Source organism: Mycteria americana, chromosome 3 (assembly GCF_035582795.1).
Source record: "Mycteria americana isolate JAX WOST 10 ecotype Jacksonville Zoo and Gardens chromosome 3, USCA_MyAme_1.0, whole genome shotgun sequence".
Taxonomy (NCBI): domain Eukaryota; kingdom Metazoa; phylum Chordata; class Aves; order Ciconiiformes; family Ciconiidae; genus Mycteria; species Mycteria americana.
The window spans coordinates 28,142,452-28,168,352 of NC_134367.1; the positions used below are offsets into that span (position 1 = coordinate 28,142,452).

Here is a 25,901-nt window from a genome sequence, read left to right on the forward strand (position 1 = left end):
TTGGTGAAAATGAACTTTCTCCTGGCTGACAAAAGGAAAATTGCCTGCTAACTGCGAGGTTTCCTTGGCTCAAGTGCGTATTTAGCTTACATGGGTTTGCCATCGTACACTATGTAGAAAAAATAAAACAGAAAAGAGGCAGAAGCATGTAAACTGGCTGCTCTGTACCCGAAGATGAATGGGCTGCTACTGAAGAGAAACAGGATACAGGCTATTTAGCAGCTCCACTGCCCGGTTCTAAACTGTGAGATATATACAGAGATCTGACTTGAGGTTTGGGGTTTGTTTGCCTTTTTTTTTTCATGTCCGTGTAAAGCCTTTCATTTTGGAGAGAACTTGGCAGAGATTAGCATATGCAAATGTGCTGAACCGGGGAGGATTTTTCTAGTGCAAAGAGTCTGCTGCAAGTTTCTAAGGTTATAACTGAGCATTTCGAAGCGGACATCGAACAGGTATGTCAATAACCTTTAAATGAGAAATATATTAAAGGCAGACTTAATATAGCAACCCTTTCTGATATCTCTGGTTAGTATTTATTCAACAAGTATTTACCAGCATGTGTGGGTAACTAAGCGCTGCTCACTATGAGTAAGCATTGGAGAATTAGATGCTGAATAAAAGGTTTAAATGCCAGTACTCCTGGCCTGTTTTGTTTTTATTTGGGTTTGAGGTTTCCTTTTGTCTAGTTTCTTACCTTCTTATTAGTAACATTAGTTTGGAAACAGCAGTTCTCTCCTTATATGTTATAGTTTGGACAGAAACCTCTACAATACCCTGTGATAGCATTGGTGGGGTTCTCTCAGGACCACTCACTCTTTCAGCAGGACTGCTGAAAGAATACCGATAGCCGCTTCCCGACGAGCCCAAAATTAATTATTACAGCTCACACAGATAGTACTTATCTGTGTTTCCATGTATACCCAAAGACGAGACAGCACCGCCATCTGAAAGGGACGCAAGTTCAACGTTTCCTTGGGTTGAGACAGCATTTACAGGCAGGCCAGGACTTGGGAGTAGCAGCAGCCTGCAGAAATGAAGGGCTGTAGGAAACAGGCACTGAATACTGTGGAAAACCCTGAGTTCAGGGAGGTCCTGCTCTCCACAATGAAGCCAGGATCTCAAGCTGCAATTTTCTGTCAGCCAGTGTAAAAAACAAAAACATTTTTTGCAAATTTAGACAAGTTAAGATCTTGCATTACATAGTAGATTGAAAAAAAGCAGTGACTGTGATGTTGCAATATTGACTAATGACTAGAACAATAGCCAAGTTATAAAAGCAAAGTGTTATTTAATGATATTGAGTATGTTAATACCAAAAATAATACACAAGTCTTGATCCCTTCTGCATCTAATAAATGCCTTGTTGGGGAAGACTGCGAATGCTTGGTAGGGTCTCTCTCAGGTCCTTTATCCTGCCAAAATGGCATGAAGTGCAGGGGGAGCACCATGTCTCAAATATTTTTATTTCACATGCGAGGGCTTTTCAACACTGGCAGCCTGAAAAATACAGGTTAAGATTTTTAAGTGTTCAGTTCTTCCAGAGAGTTCTCATGTCATTCCAGCTCTGCTCAGTTCATCTGCCAAAATGCATCTCTGTGGGACCGATCACAGCATCTAAAAACCGGTTGACCAGAAAATCAGGAAGTCCTTTTTTAACCATTGGAGGAATATCATTTTTCTAAGTAAAAATAACTGGAATATTTCGGTCAATGCTGGTTACAACAAAATTCTTCCTTTGCTCTCATTGATCAGGATTCTTAGCATCAACTTTTTAAAATGTTATTTTTATACCACCTGAAACTAATATATTCAGCACTATGGTTACATCAGACAAATCATGGCTCAGGGGAATATCACAAACACCTGTGTGTAAGATGGGAAAGAATGATATTTTCCACCCATGTGGCAAACTGATGAAATATTCATACTGTATTAACACTAAGCCAAACTCCAAGAAGAATGAAGACAAATTTGCACCAAAAAGATATTTTGGAAAAGGGGTCATCTTTTACACCAAGAGAAAATACCATGCGCTAGTTTTCATTAACAAAAGTATTTGCCTTCTGGAAAAAAAATACGCAGCACATATATGGATGGACAGTATAATAAGTAATTGGTATTTTACCAATACTGCTGTAAATGTCTGATTAACTGTTGACTGAGCTTAAAAAATGCAAAAAGTCTAGCACTGGGTTTAGGTCATAGTGCAAGAGGGACTATTAGACATGCTCTTTGATTAGTGATTAGCTCCCCACTGACATGTGCTTTGCTTTTCCTGAAGAGGTTGGTATGTGGTGACGCGTAGGGAAAGTGAAAGCTGCTTTGGCAAACTGGGGGACAACCCGAAGATATGTTGTAATAAGCTGATTTTACAATGTAAGATCCCAGGATCCCAACTGGATTCACAAATAGTGAAGCCTCACTAATCAACTTAATGTTACTGTTTAACTACTAAATATACATGCCAAGGCAAAACGGAGGGTCTTACAGGCCGTGTAGCTATAAGGGGCCATTTACACTAATCTCACTGAATTTCACTGTTTGACTCTGAATTCTTTGTATAAGCACTAAGTAAACCAGTCAGTTTTAATCACTTCAAGGTGATAAAGGTTACAGTAAGCTGATACACTACAAACGACACTCGTTTACATCTTGAATATAATGAAATGATAGTTTATCTACAGTGAACACTTGTGGTTATCTGACAAAAACAGGTCAAAGGTTCCAGGCGGTTTCTCCTGAAATTACTCAGTGCTGCCTCAAATGACTGATAATTGAAAGCAGAGGCTGGAAATATCAAATGTGGTAGGTGACAGATAAGCAACAGATTAATGCAAGTACTCTGTTACAGGACACTAAAAGGTCAGAGGCCCTAGGAATTAGCTATTGTGCTACTGTGAAAAGACAGACATCAAATAGCTGTTTACCTCATTCCTGCTCTTCTCTCCAGCATTCAAATTCTAGAAACACATTTTCTTTTCCACAATTAGACTATTTAAACTAACTTTTTACAAAATAAGGCAACAAATCTTTTGTAGGGCGTGTGGGTAGGAGAAAAGATGTGATCCTAGAACAGAATGAAAGATTTTTTTAAAAAAAAAACAGCTGTGCTAAATGTAAATATTTTAATGAAGCCCATCAGAGAGAAGTTAAGCAGCACGTTCATCAGAACATCATTCTCAGTTGAGGAGACCAGATAACAGATTTTTAAAAATACATTTTAAAGCTTTGTAACTTTGTTTAGGCTTTTACACTGTAGAAGATGAACATTAAGTTTAGAAACTTAGATTAAGCTTTCCTAAAGGGACTATTAAAAGAAAAAAAAAAGCAGACAGTGTAAGTATTTGTTTAAGCACTACTGCTTTAATAGGTTTAATCTAATGGGTTTTATAGAAGGGTAAGAATCCTGATCCAGACTCGGGAAATCTATTTTGAATTAGACAGTGAAATTGATAAAAATAGTCACCTGTCCTTACAGGATTGTTTCAGACTGCTGCCTCATACAGTCAGTGGAGAGACACTTCTGTTTGTTAAGGGTCAGCCGTCTTGCACCAGCCAGTAAGAAGAACAGAGGAGTTTATCTACATTTCCCCTTTAGTCATCTGCAGCTGCAGAGAACAGGACTAAGAGATAGCCCTTGCTCAGTCAAAGCAGATTTCAATCGCTATCAGCTGCTTTTGATGACGGTATCCTAACTGCCAGGATGCTGAGAAGCCCAGCAGTGGGACATCCTGGGCCACTGCACAGAAGAAATGCAGGGGTTGGGGGTCAAAATGAGAATGAAATAAGTTTTTGTTCCTACATCTGATTTTTTTTTTTATTCAGTTGATATTAGGCATTTACTAGATAATCATTCAGCTGAGTGTTTTAACTACAAAGCTTCAGAGTCGTATGCCCACTTGCTTGTTCTCCTTTTAGTACCAAGTCTTCTGCATTTCTTTTTACCCATTTTCATCAGCAGAGTGAGGTGCCCCTCTGACTATTCTGTAGCCAGTAGTAAGGGAAAGTGAGTGATTTAGGCTTAATAACCCTTCATTTCCCTCCTCATCTCCTTCCCCAGGCTGAGGTGGGAAAATACATTGCACAAGCTTCAGTCATGTCTGTCCATGTGTCTTGGGGATGTTAGAATTTACCTTCTGAACTGAGATCTTTTGGGAACTCGTCTCCAATCAAAATGGATCAGCTCATACTCAAAGCCCAAGAGAAGGCATGTAAGGATCCCTTAAGTCAAAAATGTAGGCAGAGGTTGAAAAGAGCTGTCCCCAAAATTACATTTCACACATATCCTACCTTAAACACGAAACTCATTGTCAGAATCTTAACCCAAATCCTGATCCCCTTCCAAATGAGGCAAAACTATTTCTGTAATGAGTGAGAATTTTGCTTAATTAGGAAGGCTAAGTCTGCAGAAACTTTCTTTCTTTCTTTCCATTGCAGCAGTTCTGTTTCTTAAGAACTGCTTTATTACAGTACTGTATATTTGAGTTTCTCTGTATTTATTATTATTAGACTGGTTGTATTTAAAATAATTATAGATTTACAGATGTGGTTTTGAAAGAATTATGTAAATTGCTTTTACATAAAATATACTTTCTTATTAAAACACAAAACAGAAAGCTTGATAGGTCATATTCTGAAGCAAGTTACACCGCTGTAAATTTAGAGTTATTTCACTAAATTCTTTATTTTCAGTCAGTTACTGACATCAAAGAGCAACATTTGGCTATTTTGCTTAACTAAATTAGGGACAGTTTGAAATTTTTTGATGAAATACTGTGCAGTTAGTGGCAGTTTCAATAAATGAAAAATCATCTAATGTTTATTGAATCCAGACTTTTAATGGTAGAATATCCCTTCCGTAATTACACAGAATTACTGAACTGTATGAATTGCAAAGTAATTCAAGTCAAGATAAAGTCAATGAGAAAACCTTCAGTGACTGCAACAGAATCTAGAGCAAGAATGAAAAGGAAAACCATAATTAAAAAAAAAATAGTAATAATGCATTGTCTGGACTTTTTTCAAGCACATATTGGTTTTGTTTCTTTATCCCTTATAGAAGAAATGTATTTCAATATCCCATACTTTATAAAAAAATAAGTTAGAATATTCATGTATCTTACCCAAGCATTTAGGATTACATCTTCTGAGAATGTCCAGGAAAGCACTGTTCTATTATTAAGTCTATTAATTAAAATGTTAAGTTTTTAATTTTGTTGTTGTAGTCAATAAGAGCTTTTAGTTTCTTACCAATTAACAAAATACACATTTGAAAAAGTCAAAATAGTTTGAAACACTAAATTATTATTAAGGTGGACTTTGAAATTATGTGATTTCTACTTTCTAATCCCCTCAAAATGTACATGCAATGTATTCAACTTTAGTAAGTGGTAGGCAGCAACTCGGCAAATAATGGGAGTTACGAAAACATGGTAGAATATAAATGAATATGTAAAAGGATAAATTTCTTTTTTTTCATTAATTATTTTAAGAATTAGAGCTCGGTTAGTAATTAAAAGCTTTCAGCATTCACCCTGAGCAGGAAAGAGTTCCCAGGAACTGTATAACAGTGCCTGCCAGAAACTTTTATAAGCACAGACCTAAAGAAATGCCTCGATGAAAGAGGCATAATTTAGCTCAGCTCCCTCATGCGTAATCTCCCAGGTATTCTGTACACCGTGAGATTACCTATGATGCCTTCTTGTTACTTCACACTGAAATATGGGATAAAATAGATGTTTTAATGGAATTGCTGGTCTTCATTCAGTAGCCAATGTTTTGTCGAAAATTCATTGGTAAACATGTGTTATTCATTCAGTTTACTCTTCTCTGTATCTTCCAAGTCAAATGCACTTGCTCAACAAGTCAAAACAAGTGCTACGCTGCAGCTGCTCCAATAATAATTAAATGCTGGAAGGCTTTCAGTTGTTGATAGAGAGTAAGTGGAAAAGCAACACCCTACTTTTCTTGAAGAAAGGTTTGATCCTGGCCAATGCAACAGAAGGAATAAGTAACCAGAATAAAGAGACTGAGTTTTAGAAGTGAACAGAATTACGAGAATCTGAGTATTATCATGATCCTAATATAAAAGATAGTTGATGAAGTGATTCCTCAAAATATGATTTTTCTTATGGTTTCAACAGTATAATGCAGTGTATCCTTCAACCTCCCGAATGCAAAACTTTCACTCCAGTTGTTCCGCTGTAGCACGAAGCACAACAAAAGATATGCTGCATATATGTGCTTTTTATTTCTACTAACAGTGGTAGAATGAATCTCAGTGGAATCTTCTTCCATAAATTTTAAAGTTGAAAGTCCAGCTGGTCACAGCTTCTAGGATTAACAGTAACAGGTCATATTTGGACCTATTTTGTGCTGTCAGTAGAAATGTGTGCCAAAAAAGAGAAGCATCGCAACCAAGGGTCTGGGAGGAGGCAATGAAGAAAAAATCATGTGCAGTTTCTATTTTGAATGTAACAAGTATGGACCCTCTGATTTCTTCATTGTTTTAAGTCACCCTATATTACAAAGGCACTCCAATCACAAATACTTATTTTAAAAATGCATAGCCATGAGGTTTTTGGTTGTGTTCATTTTCATTAGTGATAAATAAAGCTTTACTTGAAAGAATAGAACAGATCAGGGAAAAGATGACTGTATTATGTAGTTCTGAGCTAATACATAGATAAATTAGCTAATCCTTACACCATCATGCATGAGGTGGTCAATTTTGTTTGCATTTTCAGTGATGTCTATTTTGCCTGGGCTTTGGCAAAGCCAATACATTTTGATACCATCTATCAATAGACTTCCATTTTTTCTCATATTTAATTTTGTTTTTCTCTAATAACAGATCGTCAAAAAGGAAACTAACAATTATTCCCAGGTTTCTGACTGTGTGTGAAAGTCAGGATGTCAGATCAACACAACCTCAGGGTTAACAAATGACAGAAAAAAAGATCCCTCTTGGGTTCAGCTGCAACTGAATAGGAACAAAAGTTACACCTCTGGGATCCAATGGTCAGAAAATAGGTGTAAGTTATAACTGTTTTGACACTGTAAAAGTATACAGATGGAACATAACTTCTGAGAAGGGTGAAAGGGCATATATCATCATAGGGCAACTGGCAGGGGAGTAAAAGCTAAACATTAAAGCCCATTCTATCTTCCCACATCTCCTTAGTTCCTGCTCATGTTAACCCTCTGCTCACTTCCACCCAGAGGTGGCAAGTCCCTCTTCCATTTACCATTCGTACAGGTCGTCTAATAAACTCCATCCATTTTCCACTGTGGAATTTGTCGGAAAAGCTTCCATGGAAGTTGTGTCTGCATGCCAAACTGGATATAACTGGATGGGCACTATTTTCTGCTTACCCTGTGCTCACATCTGCGTATTTTAATGTTACCCGTACCCATTAACACTGACCAAACATTCCATAAAAAACAGTCCAGCTATAACGGTGAGGAAGGAAACCCTCAAGAACATCTCATTTAGAGAGCAGACAAATGCTTTATTACATATGATAAATAAAACAATATTTTGATATGCTATATTATAGATAGGATATTAAATAACTTTTGCAAAAAAAAGCTGATCACAGGCCATGTGCTTAGCTAGTATCTCAGCATGGCTCAAATGAATTCAGAGTTCCTCAGATTTATACTTTATGTGCACAAGCGTATACTGGGCTAATCGCTGTACTGAGTCATCACCTTAAAAATTAAAAACGTAAAGAGGTTGGAATTTCATCTTATACAAATTGTTAGCCCTCATTTTGAAGGTTTGCCCTGTGCATGCTTGCTATTGGCCAACACCAAGGATCCACCTAGGGGAGCCTAAGCGGGGGTGCTGAGAAACAGAGTTATGGGGCCAGAAGCACAGCAGGGACGGGCCCTCCCAGGCATTCCCCCCGGGGCAAACAGGAGGAAGGTAGGGAGGAAGAGCAGCCAGGAGACTGGGCAGCCGTGGTGAGGAGTGGCATTTTCAGAGAGCAGGTTTTAACAGCCAGTTTGGGAGCTGGCTGTGATTTTAACAGCTTGTTATGCTGATTCAAACCGCACCCTCTCCTCTGCAGCTCTGGTCATCTAATCTGATCACGTTTTAGTCTCACAAAGAGAGATTATTTCACCCACATATAACCCCCCCCATACGGAGTAAGTTTCCTCAACAAGATAGAAAAAACACCTGGCCTTTTTTTGTCCTGAAAGAAACTTAAATCTTACCAAAGTTAATGAACATTTCGACCCTCTTTCAGGGCAGAAACTCACTGACTGTTAGTGAATTAAAAGATCTCTGGGTTGGCCATCCAGCATTACATCTGCACAGTCAGAGGAAAGGAAAAGCAGTCTTCACAAAAAATATTTGTGCCATGAAAGAGCTCAGATTAGTTCCAGGTAACGTGACAATAGGTGGTGATCCCTCACAGTAGGTTACTTTGGACGGACTTGGGGAGAGAGACCAGGAGTCTCAAAATGACATAAAAAGCAAGAAAATAATTTCCTAAGTAGAAAGAAAAAGCATGACACTTGGAGCACACAGAACTTTGAGCACATCCAACAATTGTCTGAGCAAGATCATCACTCCACTCCACTCCAAAACAGAGTAGGAATGATTGGTGTCAATGTATAAGAAAAGTAAGATCCCCCTTCTCTGTAACCGTTCTATCACAGAGTCACGTAATGGCTGAGGTAGGAAGGGACCTCAGGAAGTCATCTGCTCCAACCCCCCTCCTCAGGCAGGGCCACCTAGAGCTGTTGCCCTGGACCGTGGACATGCTTGTATCATTCCTGCATTTTCGCTGTTATTCCACCTGGAATAACAGTTTCTCATATTCCTTGCCAAGTTACTTACAAACACGGGGCTGGTTGTAGAGGTATCTATAGGTGTAACACATCCCTGGAACAGCAAAGATATCTCCTGAAGCTCGTATTTTATGTTATAATACTGGCTTCTCTCCACTCCTAATAGTTGAGCTGATGTGTCTTAAACAAACTTTGGGTGTCTTTCTGAGCAAGAGGGTAAGAATGAGCAGGGAATGGGAACCTGACCCCTAACATAGTGCTTTTATTTCAATGCAATCTTTTTGGTACAATACTATTAAGAATATTTGGCATGCATTTTACAGCATCTGATCTACCTTTGCCTTTGCAGATGTTTGTGCTAAACCTTTGTTTCTACTAGGGCTAGAAGTGACTACTGCCCTAATCTTTGGTCATAGCCCTGGTTTTCTTTTTCAAGTAATTTAGAACCATCTGTTGCCCATCCCCAAAACTGGAAGCATCCCAGTCTCTTCTTTTGGGGGCTTGCTTTCATTCCCATTTTGATGAGAGCACGTTCCCTACCTGCGGACAAGCTGAATCAGCATGGTTTAATGGAGTCCACGGTAAATCTCATTGACCCAAGGTGATATAATGTTAATAAAAGAAGCTTCATTTCTGTACAGCAGCAGATGGTAATGTAAACACAGGATGAACAGGTCATAACTTATTCGGGAGCTGTGCCCATGGAGCCAAGTTTTCAGTTCACACGTGTGCCTGTTTCATTGATTCAAGTCCTGTGATGAACCCCTTTTACATTAGGTCTCTCCTGTACACACACATATGCTAGTAAGCACATCCTTTGTATTTTCCCATTTCTAAGGAATACGTACAAATATGGAGAAAGCAAAAGACAACTGCTGGGAAACCAAAATGGGGGCAATAGATGATTGTTAATCTTAATGACATTACTCCCTCCATTCTGACCAAGTGAATGGCAATATGAACTCAATCTACTTGGTATTCACTCCATAGCATAAACTGTCTCTGGATTTTCCATTACCATATATATATGTATATATACATATATATATACACACATGTACATACATTTTATAAAAAATTATTTAAACTATATTTACTTACATTAAAAATTTTATATAGATATAAAAATTATCTCCTTGTAAATGTGATCTCATTATGACATACAGCCTCAGTAAACATGATTATTAATTCAATAGATTAAGAAGTGATGAAAAAAAAAAATTACTTTTTGAAGACCCATAGTCAATAGCTATAAGATGACATTAATAAGGAGCATACCAAGGAATCAAAGAAAAGAAAGAACTTTATTCTGAAATAATACCTAATTTAAAACTACTTTGATAAACAATACTATATTGTGTCACGTTACACGTACCTCTCAAAATTCTGAAAATAAACCAGCCCTCCCTGCAAGTCATCATGTTTAATTGTATGATTTCAGTTATACTTACTATTGCTTAACACCAAAGAGGATTTAAATATTGTGATCTTTTGAATACCTCACTATGATATTCAGTAATTCTGTGTTTTATTTTTAATCATATAAGCTTGTAACTTAAATCAAACATTTCTATTCCTTTTTGTCTTCATTCATTTTAAGAAATCAAGTTTGCTATAATCTTATAAACCAAGTTTGTGGAGAGCTATGGAACAACAACAGTAGAGGAAGCATATATATATCTCTCTATATATATATCTATCTCATCCTTAGTGAGAAGAGAAGCAATATGGTCAACCCCATGTGTTTCAAAAGCCATCAGCTATATGAAAAGCATTATAAAATAAGTGTTTGAAGTTGCTTTCCGAGCCTTTAGAGTGCCCATTTTCAAGAACTGCATCTGTTTTTGGATGTTGATTTGTTTTCATTTTTGTTTTTCTGCAACTACAGGGGATAATTGCTGCTCTTTAAGGAAACCTTAGATGTGCCCATAAATCATCAATGCACAGAAAATCTCATAGCAAATATTATACAAGTCTCAAAAAGCTCACGGGAACTGGCAGTTCTAGGGAAGCATAACGAACTCTGAAGTTTTGGAAAACCGCAGAGAGATTACTTGTGGCAACAGAGGCTTGTCTCTTTTATATCATCATATGTGAACATCAGCCCTTGCAGTACTGTTGATAGGCCTCTCACGTCTTCCTTGATCTCTTTGGAGAAAGCTCCAGGCTGAGAATCAGAGAGGAGAAGCCCTTCTCAGAACAAAGAAAATTGTGTGATTTTATTCGCAGAAGTACCAAGGATCCTAAATGGAAAAGGAACAGTTTAAGGATGCAATTTTGCAATCAACTGGGCAAGGCACAGCTCTTATTGACCTAACTACGAGATTACTCAGCACCTCATACCACGGAATTCTGTTGCCATTTCAGTCTTCAGCTCTTTGGAGCAGATCCATAAACTCTCCTCCTTATTTCAAAATGTTACAACAGGATGTAATTAAGTACAATTAACAAGGAGGTCAAATGGTCATCTGATAAACACTGGCCCAAACAGGCAGCTTGAAAGGTCAGGGCTCCTAAAGCCACATAGTATTGATGGGAAAGAATATTATGATTTAAGGGGGAAAAAATCCCAATGCCTAAAACTGAAGAGATTTACATGCTTTCTATATTACATACACAAAGCCGTGCGCACACTGATACACATGCACACATGCCTCAGAGAGGCACAAATCTATATTCTGAGAACAAGAGCTAAACTAGCCACACGTCCTCTCTCCATTGCACCAGATCTCAGATCTCAGTTTTGGTGCTTTAATTCCAGTGTTTCTTGTTCTTTTTCATTATTTTGTAAAGCTATCTGTTTTAAGAACAGTAAATAAACTTGTTGCCCTTATAGAAGGGCTGTTTTTAGCACTTTCTAAAATAACGCTTGAGATCACCATGAGGAAACCCAAGGTGTTGCAAGGCTCTTAGGAGCGAGGTATTTTACAGAGCGCAGAGCCAGAGTAAAAAGAGGCTTCACAAGAAGAACGCTATTCCAGTACTCTGCAAGGTCAAAGAACGAGAGTGCGCAGAAGTGAAAATTAGCACAGAAGTGAAAATTAACACAGAAGTATTTGCCCATCCTCATTTTTGGATTGGAAAACAGGGACATGCTGTTTTCATTCTCTATCTGAGGGTCTTCAGTTTTTTCCTATTTGGCTGCTCAGACGTTTCACTCTCCAACTGTCAGGTTTAGGCTAGGCTGGGGCCGGGACAGACTCACTGCAAAACATTTGCACACATTTCATGTATGAGGCAGCAAGGTAACCTGGTCAGGAGTAGCAGATTAACCTTTGGGATCACTAGCATGTTATGACTTGTAGTTATTGACAGATACCCCAGCTGAGGTAACCTTGGGAACAACCTTCCCAAAGCTATGTTCCTGCTGGATCTCAGCCACCATAAATCACCACAAAGACTACAGCTGTCATGGGGTTGTACGCTGGGCTTGCTCTTGCTCCCGTGGCTTTATCATCCACACTACCGTTTGCCCACTCTTTTGGTTTCTCAGCTAACATTTTTGCAAACCGTACCACTAGAATCCCATGGCTCCGAGCACCAGGTGCCATCAGGTACCATCCCCTGCTGCTCCAAAATCAGACCCACAAATCATTCACTGTCCGTGCTCTTTCCTCTTCTGTAGTCTAGGTTTGCCAGGACAGAATTTAACACCTCTACCTCCAAAACTGATGCCATACATATTGTAAAAGTCCAATGCAGTGTCTTTTTGAAATTATTTTGCAGTGCCTTATGGTTGAATACCCCACCTATATTTCCCCCTCAGTTTTAAAAAAGGGATATTTTAAATGGATATGCTTAGACAAAGTGTTATTGATTTATAATAATTACTCTGGATTATGGGCACAGCTTTTCCAGATAATAAGAATATAGCTTCATTAATTTGACTACAGTCAAATACACGAGAATTAGAACACCAATAATTTCATTTCATAGACACAGTCTACAGAGGGAGAGAATCACAGAATCACTGATGTTGGAAAAGACCCTTCGGTTGTCATGGGTCTGAATGGGTACTATTGCTGAGTCAGATAGAGATAAACCTAACAGAAATTTCAGCTATTTAAATTCCTACCTCCTCCTGATTCTCCTCCAAAAAGAGTCTTAGGTGGAATTTTGCTTCTGCAAAGCCACTGGTTGTCAGCTATGGATATATGTCATGTACCAGCACTAGCTGTCTTGATTAGTTTTCTAGGCTCTGACTCATTAATAATTGTTGTCTCAGTTTGCCCTGAACTGCAGTGGGGAAAAAAAGTATAGCCACGTTCTGGCAAGGTACCACACGTGCCATTGAGTTGTATAATAGCGATCCATAAAGCCAAGTTCTCGATCTATTGCACCGGAGCTGTTGCTCAAAAAGTGTTGGGAACTAAACATTTAGATTCACCTTTTGGAGCATCTCTCAATAATAGTGGGAAGTTTCTGAATGGAGAGCTGAGCTGTAAAACCTCTCCTTTTCTACTTGCTTTACAGTCATTTTTTGTATGGAAACAAATTCATAATTCAGTACAAAACACAAACCAGCTCCTGCTTCGTGTGCCCCACCCACAAACTTAAATAATGTAGTTGTCAGGGTTGACAAGTTCTGCCTGCTGTAGCATTTCTGTGTTTTATAGGAAATTTTAACCAGGGGTGTTATTTTAAGAGATGAGCAAATGGGGAAACCCCATGGCCTAGCCAATAAAATATGAACTTTAGGTGCAATGGAGCACTCATAAATATGACTCAGAACAAGGGGATTCATTGTTTCTCCCGACCCCTTTTAGCTGCTCCTCTGATCTCAACCTCTCTGTGTGCGTCATGGCAGCCCTCATCCTTTAACCTGCGGTTTTTAAAAGCTAGCTTCTACGTTATTTATGGCTGCAAATGTTAGTAGCCTGTCTGTGTACTCCCTGAACACATATACTGAAGGGTGGGGGGAGCTGCATTTTATTTTGCAAGGATGAAAAGTTTTGCCTGGGGAGCCAAGTGCCTGGGGAGGTTGAGGTAGTTGCTCTGCCCCGAGGGGCTGAGAATAAAACTGCTCCCTTCACCTGCAAGGCTTACCAGGAGAAGAAACCCATACCTGGACTAATTTTCTCTTTCATTTGCACATTATCTATCTTTATCATGGTCTTTGCCCTTTCTCTGTCTGCGTGCACTTTCTTCTCCCTACCATGATGAACTTCCCTCCACTTTTGTAACTCTGCTGGCGTGGGAAATGCTTTCCGTGCTACAACATCCCGCTCCATGTGAGGCACAGAGGAGCGGGACTAACTCTCCCAGAGGCTGTTTCTCTGTTGTGAACCTTTCCCATGCCCAGCAGGTCTGTGTCCAGCCCCGCACGTTGGCCATTGCCTACTGAGAGGAAGAAGGCTGTCCTCCCTGGAAAGCTTGGCCTGTGCTTTGCCATTTTTCTCTCATGCCTCCTCTCATTCCTTCCCTCCTCATCTCCCGCGCTGTCGCCTAGTCTCACCACTTCTTGGCCTTTAATCCCTTCTGCAGCCAAATGCCACTGACATAAAATTAAAGTTCAGTGACCCTGCCTAGATGGTGGGGGTTAGAGACAAGGGAAAGGACAAGTAGGAGAGGATGGGGAAAAGTGTGGGAAATAATTATAAAGTCTGGTAGCAGCCAGAGCTCTCCTGAAGCCCTGGGGAGCCTTTCTTTAGCTGGAGGCTGCAATTGGCACTTCATAAACTGTTCATTCTCAGCTATGTGGAAACACCAGACGACACCTAGAATGATCAGACTGTAATCAATCAATTTTCTGCAAAACTATATTAGTTTGTGGGCCTATGAAAGCAAGCTGAAAGGAACCACCGTGGCTAAAAAGAAAAGAAAAAGGAACTGCCCGTGTCGTAATTACCTCCATAACTCGGGCAGTAAGTAGGCAGGTAGCCATGGTAAAATTATTTGCATGATTTAACATTCGGAGAAAACAATAACAGGAGCGATAAGTGTGGGAGATCACGTACGTGCCAAAGTTGTTCGGTTATCTAAGCGAAGAAACTGGGGTTTAGGAAGAGAAGCAAGAGGCTCTCCATCTGCTCCATGGCAGGCGGACTCCTGCCTTAATACCCTCCACGCAGAGGCGTCTCCACAAGCCTCCCTCTTTCTCTTTCATGGCTAGCCAGAGTCACTCCAAGATTGTGTTTTCCTGGGAAAATATGTACTGTACAATACATGCAATCCCCACAACCCCACCCAAAGTCTGTGTTTAGTCTGGAAAGGAGCACTTTCTAAAGAAGAAGCGGAACTGGGTCAGCCGTTCTTCCCAATGGGAAAAATATTAATAATAATACATATTTATATATATCCATACATATATATAGCTTTTCACCATGCACGTCTAACCATCTGCTAAATCAGTTTCTCTTCAGTTATCTGCAATTTCTTTCAAATCTGTCGGCAAGGAAAGTCAGACAGTTTTATACCCCAGTTAATGGAGAGCTTGACATTTTTTTGGCTGGGTAGATACAATAATTTACTTGGGTTTAAAGTGTTAACTTTGGCAAAAATATTAATTGACAGTTATAAAAACATTATTTTGTTAGATGATATTTATGGATCACACACAAACCTATTTTGAGGTAGAGCTATATAGTTCATAAGGTTCATGTAACATGAGAGATTTCAAAGGAAATATAAAATATTTCAATATAAAACAACAAATGTAGTGTAATTCCAAAAAGGAATATGGAGAATATTTCTTGCTCAAAATCAAAAACAATCCCTAACAACCTGCTCTGTCATCGCACAAAAATTGGTTAAAACTGCCTAATGAATTTTAAGGATTGGGTGAGGATTTTTAGGGAATGTATCCCACGGGTAAAGTCCTTTTGTTCTAGAAATAAACTAACCTATTTTGCAAAAAGCTGTCTTAATATTTAATTTGATCATAGAAAATTATTTCGTCATTAATAGTCATTTCTAATGCCTGATTGCTTACCTAGGTCACAACAAATTAGTTCAGCTCACTGATTGGGTGATGAAAATTTTATTAAGGGAAAAAAATCTTAGGATTTCAAGATGCCAAGTGAGATCTACTTTGGGTGAAGATTAAATGAGACCCGCTTGATCTAATTTGCTTTAAATTTTACGTAAAAGAGTGAAAAATGCCGTCTTAATGACTTTGGGTTGCCATTCAAATAAACTTCACAAATATTTTCTCATTTCTTCTCAGTATTGATCCAATTCCACAATTAAAGACATGGGGTCTATTTGTTATTTAACAAGTTTTATCTCTGTAATAGCATCCCTCTGTTCAAGGCAAGATAATAGCACTATTTCCGTCACTTCAGTTAAGGCTGTGTCAATATTTTCATTAGAAGCCTGCATTTTGCAGACTAAAACTGTACCACAGCCAAGGAAATTCGCGTAAGGTTAAAATTAAGACAGCAACATCTGAAATCCAGTGGAAAAGAAAGAAAGAAAGTGTGCTCATTCCTAAGCTTTGAGGAGAGAATTTAATGATCCTGAGGCCTTTTTGCATGTATCCTTCAAACCCAGCTCCCCTTCCACAGCTCCTGGCATTTTATAGCTTAGCACTCCATATCCCTCGCGGATGATATGTTAGCTGTGAGTGGAAGGTTGTAGAAACTGAATTAGTTTAATTTAAGAAACTAGCTACTATATACACTCAACGTCTGACTGCAGTTAGGAATCCTTTTTTGTGTGTGTGTAACGAAAATATATTTGTACAGGTATTCGGTGTGGATTGACGTACTGTAGGTTTCTCAAAGTAGTTGTATAAAAATTGTTCTCTGCCATGTTAGCATTCTCTGATGAACACAATGGGCTGTAAATCTTGTGAATTTATGTATTTGCTTAGTGATTCAGGTTTTAAAGAAGAACGTAATCTTCAAGACAGTGTACAAACTTGGGGTAGAGAAGCTGGAGAAATAAGAACAGTCCTCTGTGCCTCAAACAGGCAAAATTTCCTTTGATTTCAGCATCTGATTTAAGAACTGATCACAGTACATGTGGTTTCAGGATTATTATAATTAAGATTGTGGAATCACATTGTGCGTGAAGAAGAAAAGTTGTCTTTCTGGGGTGTATTGGTTACTTTAAAAATCTCCATAATATTGTATCCTTCTTTAAATTAGCATGTCAGGATCACAAATTTTGTAGTGAACTTCACATTTGAGTTTTTGAAAGTAATTTTATATGCTAAGAAAGAAAACATAACAGAAAACCACAAAACTTTTATATATTTGTCCCCTATCTTATAGAAAGTTCATATCAATTCATAGGAAAATATGGAGAAAGAAAACACAGTTGCTTAGCAAATGCAGCAATCTGTTCAGAGCAAAATTTACAGATGTGTTGTAAACAAATGAAAATACAGACCATTTGAATTGCATGAGAAGGAACACTTAAGTACAGTGGATTTAATGATCACTTTGATGCTAATGGAAAATTCAGTCCTTGAAATGTTTAAATGTCGTTTATAAAAGTGCTGCTGTTTCTCCAAGCCTCAGTCATGTACATATTTTTTAATGCAATCTCCCTTTTTTGGTGAGAGGTGAAGAGTGGGAACACTAACATTTATCTTAACAAAGTCCTTCCCTAACTAAATTTTGAGTGAGCCGAAAAGTGAGTAGGACTACATGAGTATTATTTGTCTGTTCTCTGAGGAACAGGGTATCCTATATATGTCATTTTGGGAGACCAGCCAAAAAGAAGATGCCAGAACTCTAAACAGTCAGGGCTTTGCAACAATATAATAAAATATAACAACAGGATAAAAAAACACCCAGTGAGGAAAACAAAGTCCTGAACTTGTAGGTGATATAATCAGATCTTTGAAAACCCCAGTGTATTTAGTGGAGGATTTATTCTTCGACTGCTGGACCAACCCCAGTTAACTCTTCTGTTACACTCATCAATATTTATGGAGAGCTGCCAACGCACAGAGTCTTATACAAAATACAGGACAAGACATAGTCTCTGTCTTGTCGTATCTTTCAAGAAAGAAAGAGGTGGAAATTCTGGTATAAATTCCAGTATAAAGAGCAGGTGTTTACAATTTTAACTTCAGGACAAGTAAATGCAGTCTTGTTTTTCTCCCTGGTTGCTTGACAGAATTATAATTGCAGTTCCCTTGATGATTATTTTTTAAATTTGTTTTTGAAAGTGAGGTATTTGCAACTCTGACAGGTTGGTTTTTGTCAAAATTAGCATATAAGTTTCAATTTTTATTCTTTAATATAAAATTATTTGTCCTTGTCTATTTTTTACTTTACTTTTTAATCTTATTCAGCCTTTTCAATCTTATGCTTAATAATTCCTATCCAACATCGCCGCTTCATATTTCTTGTTTTAATATATATGTCTTAAATTATTATAACTGGCTACAACCATACACAAAAGTTTCAATTTAAAATATCATGATGATTAATAAAGCTTTATAATTACACCTTATGTAATTAATGGTGTGCAAGTATGAACATGGTGAATACTATTTCCAGAACAGATTAATTTGATGCAAGTTGACTGAGGCTTCAAATCTAAACCCAGTTGAGTTATTACTGTGCTGCATCAGCATTTATTGATTTTAAGGTACAGTGTTACCATTCACTTATCACTGCATATTTTTCCCCATTGTACATTAAAAGAGCTTGCCCTCATCTGTCATGATCTTCTACTGCATAAATCATATAAAATGGTTACCTGTTTCCGTGATTTATTTCATTTTTATGTTAATTATACTGAAACATAGGATTGTTTAATAAAAATGTTGAAGCTAATCTATATTGGTCATCAATATTTCTTACGCATGTTACACGGTGGAATGTGTGATAAACCACAATATCCAACACGTATGGAAGGGCATTTAAAGTGAATTAGAATTTAGACTCACTTAGAGCTGAGACACATTTTAATTCTACAGAGGCCAAACAAAACCTGGTATTTACACAGTATTTTTTTATAATTTAATGGTGTCTATTACTCATAACCACTATAAAAATAAAGCATCTCACCCCCTGTTCTCACAGTTTAGAAATGTAAGATATGCTTTAGCTTCTCAAAATTACTTTCTTACAGCAACATTGGCTTCCCAACAGAATGAGACAAATATTAGAAACTTCCCAGTCAAGGTAAGACACTCAGTGGAAATTTGCATTCTTCCAGAGAGAGTTTTTGTCTGGGCAAGCGCAGCAGGATCAGGCTAGGACATATCTGACACTGAGTCTTCAAAGACTTCTACTCATGCACTGCAAGAAGTCCTCTTGAAATCAAAGAAGTTTCGTGAAATCAAAGGCTAGGTCCTGTGTAAATAGTCCTCAGGGCCATTGATGAAATGGTCTGTGACATATTTACTGAAGGTATTTCTCAGGACACACGAGGAAAATTTTTGCGGGATCAGGACCTTGATTAATGCTTAATTCCTATTTTCCTTTATAACATTGCCATTTTAAATTGAACTGACGCCAGATACTCTGGGTAAATTGAGGCATACAATGATAACTTAAAAGTAATACACAGATAATATGTAACTCTTTCTTAAGGATGAGGAACACATTTTCAAAAAACAGAGAATTCATTTTTTTCTAGTCTGCTATTTCAGGAGCAAGAGCAACAAACAAATGTATTTAGAGTTGGGGACATACGTTACTCTTAAGGAAAAAGATCTCAGAATTGAACACCTCCTGATCTGCCAAATAATCAATGAAAAGTAATTTTATTATTACGACAACTAAACTCTAGGGTGTCACTTTCCTAGAAATTTGAGTTGTTGAGGATTTTAGTGTTTGGAAACATTTTTAATACTGCAGCAAGGATTAATGACCTGGTAGACATAAAAGGTACAGAATGTGTGTGATAATCTGAAGGTATTTCGGAACATGCCCTATTGTTTAAAAAGTTTCCAGAGAAAATATTACCCTGGAAAGCAAGAGCTCATCAGATTTTGTACCAGCTTATTGAGAAATTTCAAGTATTCAATTAAATCTTTTGCTATTCAGATCAAATGAGAAGGGGTTTTTTTAGCTAGCCTTATGTGTCCTGCATAATTTAAAATACTTATAAAAACAGTAAATACATTTCATGAATTATTTGCAGCTTTCTTAATGAGATTTAAGTTGCCTTCTATTAAAGAAATCTGTAACTGCTTTTTCAACCACAACGTGACTGGTAAGCATGTTTATTATACTCAGAAGCCAATATAATTTAGTTTTATCAGTTTTTGTGTCTGAATTGATATCATTTTCAAAAGCATTCTTTGCTTGCATGTTTCTGGTGTTTAATACTCTACTTGTTATTTAATTTATTTATGACACAGAAAATAAGAACCATTGCAGACTCTGAGCACCATGGCAGTATAATAAAACACAGTCTGTGGTTATTAAATAGAAATAACAAAGAAACAGCAACAGATTATTTAAAATCCAGCCATCCAGCTGAAAAGATAATAAAACTCTGACTCTTACCAACAGAAAAAAACCCTAAACAACCTAGGAAATCTTTTCTTTTTTTTTTTTTTTTTTCCCAGAAGTGGCTTAACTTTTCCCTTTTCATAACATTCTAGGCTTTAAAATATTAACAACTGATGTTTGTTCATGTCTGAGCTTTAAGCAAAACAGTGAGAGAAATAACCGAGCAATAGGCATAAGTGTTTGATTTTTTGAGATTTAAAAAAAAAAGGAGTTAGTTGGCCTAAGGCTAGAATTTTCATTACATCAATGAAAGAAAGAAAACAGAAGCCAGCAGAGGGGAGTTATAGAAACTGACTTTATATAAACAGTGAGAAAAATCTTTTTCCATGGCCACCTACAACGTAGCTACTTTACCATCAGTACGACTTTTCTTTTACCAGTGGCACAGCCGCCCGGGCCCAATCCTGCCGTTTTAGAACAGGTTACGGTCCGGCCGAGAGGTTTGCCCCTCGCAAGATCAGGCTAACAGTTTGTCAAAGAGAGCAAAAACAAAAAAATTTTCCACGTACCTAAATTGACAAAGCTCATGACCATGTCAGCATCATTCAGAAAGTTGGTGTCGTGCAGGCTGGCTAAGGGAGGATTCTGTGTGGTCAGGGGGGTCATGCGAGATAATTGTATTCTCCGCGAATATCCATTTGGAGAGGCAGGGTATCCTTTCCGTATCCCTCTGCTCTCCCCTGCCATTGATCCCTTTAGTGAATACTCCAGCTCCTCAGTATCCTCTTCATTTGTCATGGCATTATACAGGTCCAGCATGAAGAGGGGTGCAGAAGAAGCCTGCTTTCCTGGTGAAAATGGTCTGGGTCTGTGAGGTAAACCCAGGATAGAGAGAATCTCTCTCTGAATTTCCCTTCTCTCATGGTTCCGCAGCCTCCTGTAAATAAAACTCGAATGGACATGATTGTCTCCTAAACCTCCCTGTGCGTGACCCACCAGAACCCAGCAATTCCAGAGCAAGCCCACGAAAGCTTTGAGCGCAGTTAGGTTCATCTTTGAAAAGAAAAAGAACAAGGAAAAAAAAAATAAAAAAAATCTTTTCTCCTACTTGTTCTGAGTTCCTATGAGGTCTGCTTTCCCAGTGGCTGAAAAACAAAATTTACCTATTCTTTATGTCAATGTCATCTCTAAACATAGCATCTTTGGTGATTTCTCTCCCCCCACCCTGTTTAAATATTATGGAATGTGTCAGGTTGCAGTTATTTCTAAGAAAGCTGAAATTCAGACTTCCAATTTTCCACTGTTGTTATCGTTTTTTCTGCATTTATGGAGCAGAAGACCAGTATTTTGTCAGCTGACCTAGGCATTCCTATATAAACCTTAGATAACCAGGTCTTTGGTGGGGAGCTGTATTAGCAAAAGCTGTTCTTCTGACACATTGTAGTTCCCAGAGTTATCTTCCCTTGTTATTCTGAGTTCTTCGTACACCTTGCGCTCTTCCCAAGATAAAATCCTGAGTCACAGATTTGTCTTGATCTGTACCTTGGTGGTGTAACACATATTTGTCCAGCAGCCTGGTGATACCTTTAACATCTTTTGAATCGCTTGAGTGTAAAGTAATTCTAAAGCATGTACTAATCAAATTAATGTGTTGCCATGAATTTACTCGCAAAAAAAACCTTCTGTAAATCCATTCAACCCTTTTCGGCTTCTGAACTGTTATTTCCAACTCTAGCAGGCACAAATATAACAGCTCTCTTCAAGAGAGATCTAAAGACTAATGTAAGCACAACCCTGCTGGGAAAGAAGAGGCTTCTCATTGTAATTTGAAACGGGTATAGCAAAAAAGTCCTTAACCCTTCTCTTGCCAGACAGAGCTTTAAACCTCTCCCCCCCCTAATTTACGGTAATATACCTAATTTTGGCTATCGGCTGGTTTTTTCCTAACAGCTTACAGAATCAATTTTAACTTTAACAATTTTAGGATATATAGGTAGCTAAAGGCATGGCGTAATGTGGAAGCTCTTGTGAGTCTCCTTATGAGTCCCTAGTTTAGTAAACTTGAATAGGAAACTCTCATAACAGACTAAAATAGCATCTCATTAATTCAAGAAATGTTTATATTTTAGGTAAGTTTAGCAAACAAAGGTGACCTTTTTAATAAACTCTGTAGGAAATTTTGTCAGTGAGGCTTGATTCACTCTTTTCTAAAAATGTTGGGAATGCAATCTGAATGAAAACAAATTTATTCAGCAAGCGAGTTTTCAAGTTGTGCATAGCCAATGGTGTAATTATGGTTATAGTCACAACTTTCATAAACTGTAATTTGCAATGATGATTTATTCAAAGAACATTTTGACTCATAAATCGCCATACTACATTTCCCAGTAAATATCAAAAGCTAGGATTTAATCCCACAACCTATTATTAACTGGAGAAAGAAACAGCTTAACTGAAGAAATAAGAAATATTAAATAGATTTTAAAGCTGCTGCCCATGAAGTTAAAGTTCAGTTTAGAATTGTATGACAGCCAGCAACTGGTGTTTTCCTCTCACTAAAACAAAATCGCAGTGTTAAATTTCGTATTGCTCAGACTATTGGTGGTCATTTTCCCCACTCCTATAATTTGCCTTCGGTCTTAAGGAGGCTTTCCTTTGATGAAGGGGAGAAAAAAAGGACAAAAAAGGTTAATACATGACACTGAGGAAAAAAAACAGGTATATAAAATGCCTCCCATTGGGTTTTCCCTTACATGACTAGCACCTACTCAGCAAATCACACAGTTCTTGAGTAAACTTGGGAGTGTGACAGCAAGTATAGTCACACCCTAAGAAGCCAGGAACAATTTATCTAGTATATTAAGCACAAACGAGCTTTTCTCATATATTGTGAGTCCTAGTCTATATTTACTGTCTAGTCCAGCTATCATTAAAATATAGCTGATTCTCTCTCATAAATCAGCACACATAATGGACAATGCTTCTGCCAAGGAAGGTTTTATCTCATACCAGACCTGCTGAATTAACACTGAAATTAATTATGAAGCTATTTAACAAAAGTCCTGTTCCCAGCAGAAGAGCAGTCAGCATCAGAATGTGCTTTCTTTCCTCATTGAGGTTTTCCTTCAAAATCCATTTGTTATAAGAGAAGTATTATTTCCTGGTTTTGTTTTGCTTTCACTTGTCCCCCTCAGACAGTTGTAATGATACATGATACTTTACCATACATATGTCTTTTTTGAATTTGGCCATCATGTATCCTGCAACAAGGTTTATTTCTCTTTTCCAGCAATATATTTCCTTTTTTTCCCTAAGCATTCATAAAAGCCAGTGGATTGATTGCTCAGAGGATTTAAGTCCTCATCCTATCAGTACGTCCAGCAACAGAAACTTCCTATATTATCCCACTAGAGTGTCTGGAGTCTTTTCCCACTTAAAAAGCCAAAAATACCCTCAAGTTTGAAGATGCTTTTATGTTGTAAACATTTTTCCAGACAGAAACTGAGTAAGAAAACATATAAACTAGCAATCATATGTTTGATGAAAACAGCCCCTGTTATTTTCAGACGGAGCCACAACCAAACATGTAACATAAATACAAAAGTTTTATTTTGCATTAACCTACCCTACACTGACGCACCAAACGTCCTTGACTAGAACGTGAAAATAAAAATAAAAATAGGTTTTATTAATATAAACACAATGTCCTTTTGTAATAAACCTGTGTCCTATAAGCAATCATTGTTAACATGGATATCTCATACATGGGAGATACAGCCAGCTCTAAAACCTTTGCTAAAGAAATGAAAGGGATCTGTAATAGCTGATAGGTCCCATTTCATATTTCCAATATGAATCAATTTACTTCTAAAGAAGAAATACCACGTACAATTTCAGCATGTCAAGATATTTTATTTGATAATATATAAAAATAGATTGGCACAGATATCTGGATGTAGTTTAGGTTAGGGTTCAGTTTCAAAGTCACCTTTGATCTAGGTTTCAAGTTTTACAACAAAAAATTATTCCGAGCTGTTTGCATAATATTGAAACTTAAAAGAAATGCCATGTTCACACCATTTTTAGATGCACTCAAATCTAAATAACAGTTGAGGTCAGTGTGAAGTATTGACCCAAAATAAAAACCAGGGATTTGAACACGATGCCCCAGAGATTCCAGTTTTACCCTGCGCCTAAACTGAAATTTTGAAATATAAAACCTACACACAGATAGACCTTCTTTCTTCCCCAGCTGTTCAACCTGGAAACAGCATAAGAAATCACCTGACCAGCCCTTATCCAGTCCTTTGGGAAAAAAAAAGAAAACTAAAATGACTCCAGAAGTGAGTTCCCATTAGGGATAGATATCTGATAGAGGAGGATGTAACAGCGGAGCACCTGGAGAGCAGGGTCTCAGAGGCAGGAGAGCAGCAGAGAACCGTGCAGGCACCCCTGGCAGCACGAGATAGGAAGCAGTTGCACGAACTTCTTAAACAATGTGGCATATATGTACATGATGAGTGAATTCAGAGCTCATTACGTTTGTACTAACCTAAACAATGTTCGAGCAAGTATCATAAAGGAAGTAATGAAACCCAGGAATCCAGCTCTCACCAATCTCAGATTCCAATGGATCGTAACACTGCAACGGTGAAAAAATTTATAACTACCCAGCAGGTCACTGCAATCATTGAGGGTGCAATTGTTTTTATGGGCAATGACCACTACTCAAAAATATATAAAATTAGTGGATGGCTCCTGAATGCAGAATCCCTCTGGGTTCTCAATACCACATCAACTGAGAGTGATTTCCCACAGCAATGGTTCTCTGTAACTGTCTGACAAAATAGAATAAAATGCAAGATAAAATGCAATAAAATATCTCCAAGATATTTGCAGTCTAAATCTGAAACCTATGCATGCACACTGACTGATTCTTCTGGCTCTTTCCCTCTTAATGACCAGCTAAATTTGGCATTCAGATCAATATTATGCATAAACAGATGATCCAGCATTAAAAATGTGTAAGCCTGTCCTTATTATCTCTCTGCAAGGCTATTGCTGCAAAAGGTACATGGAGAAAGATTTTAATGAAAATGTTTCATGAAAGCAGGAAAATCATTAGAGGTTAAAACTCCAGATGCGCCAGCAAAAAGCAAGCAAGTCGTCTCGACTCTTCCTGGGACAGAGACGTTACACAGGCACCATAGTTAGGCATACCTGTTATACTACCTGTATCCAAGTCAGGTTTACAACAGTATGGACTGCATGAGATGTACATACGAGCCTTTGGATGTAAGTATGCATATGTTCATATGTTCCAAATGTACAATCAACAAAACAGGTATGACAACTTTTACTCAGCTGGATTTTTTTTATTTTATTGAGTTGGATGTTGTATGACAGTTGTACTCTTATCCTGCAAACATAAGAAAGAAACACAAACGTATTTTTCTGTATCAGTGAAAGATATGTCTCCTAATGCAAAGGGAATTCCATTTGTAATCGACACAGTGTGAAAATTGGTAGAATTAACTGCAGAAATTGGCAGTTGAGACATAAATTGAGTATGGTATTTGTAAATGTTGCATATCGACATAAACCCCTTTTATTCCGAATAATCTCACAGCATTTGCTAATTGATAGACAGAAATAGTTTCAGATGCAGAAACACTATCATTTTTGGAACAGAAAATTTGTTCAATGTTAATACTTTATTTACCTTCATATCAGGAC

General features: G+C 37.7%; 1 protein-coding gene across 2 annotated transcripts in view; it reads right to left on the reverse strand.

The window, feature by feature from the left end:
- The window catches only part of BMP5 (bone morphogenetic protein 5), a 59,152-nt gene extending 37,934 nt beyond the window's left edge, over positions 1 to 21,218 (reverse strand). For both annotated transcript variants that reach the window (XM_075497290.1, XM_075497289.1), the window contains exon 1: positions 20,735 to 21,218. In XM_075497290.1, the coding sequence (XP_075353405.1) occupies positions 20,735 to 21,218 (484 nt within the window). The remainder of the gene's footprint in view (positions 1 to 20,734) is intronic.
- Between the last annotated feature and the right edge of the window lie 4,683 nt (positions 21,219 to 25,901).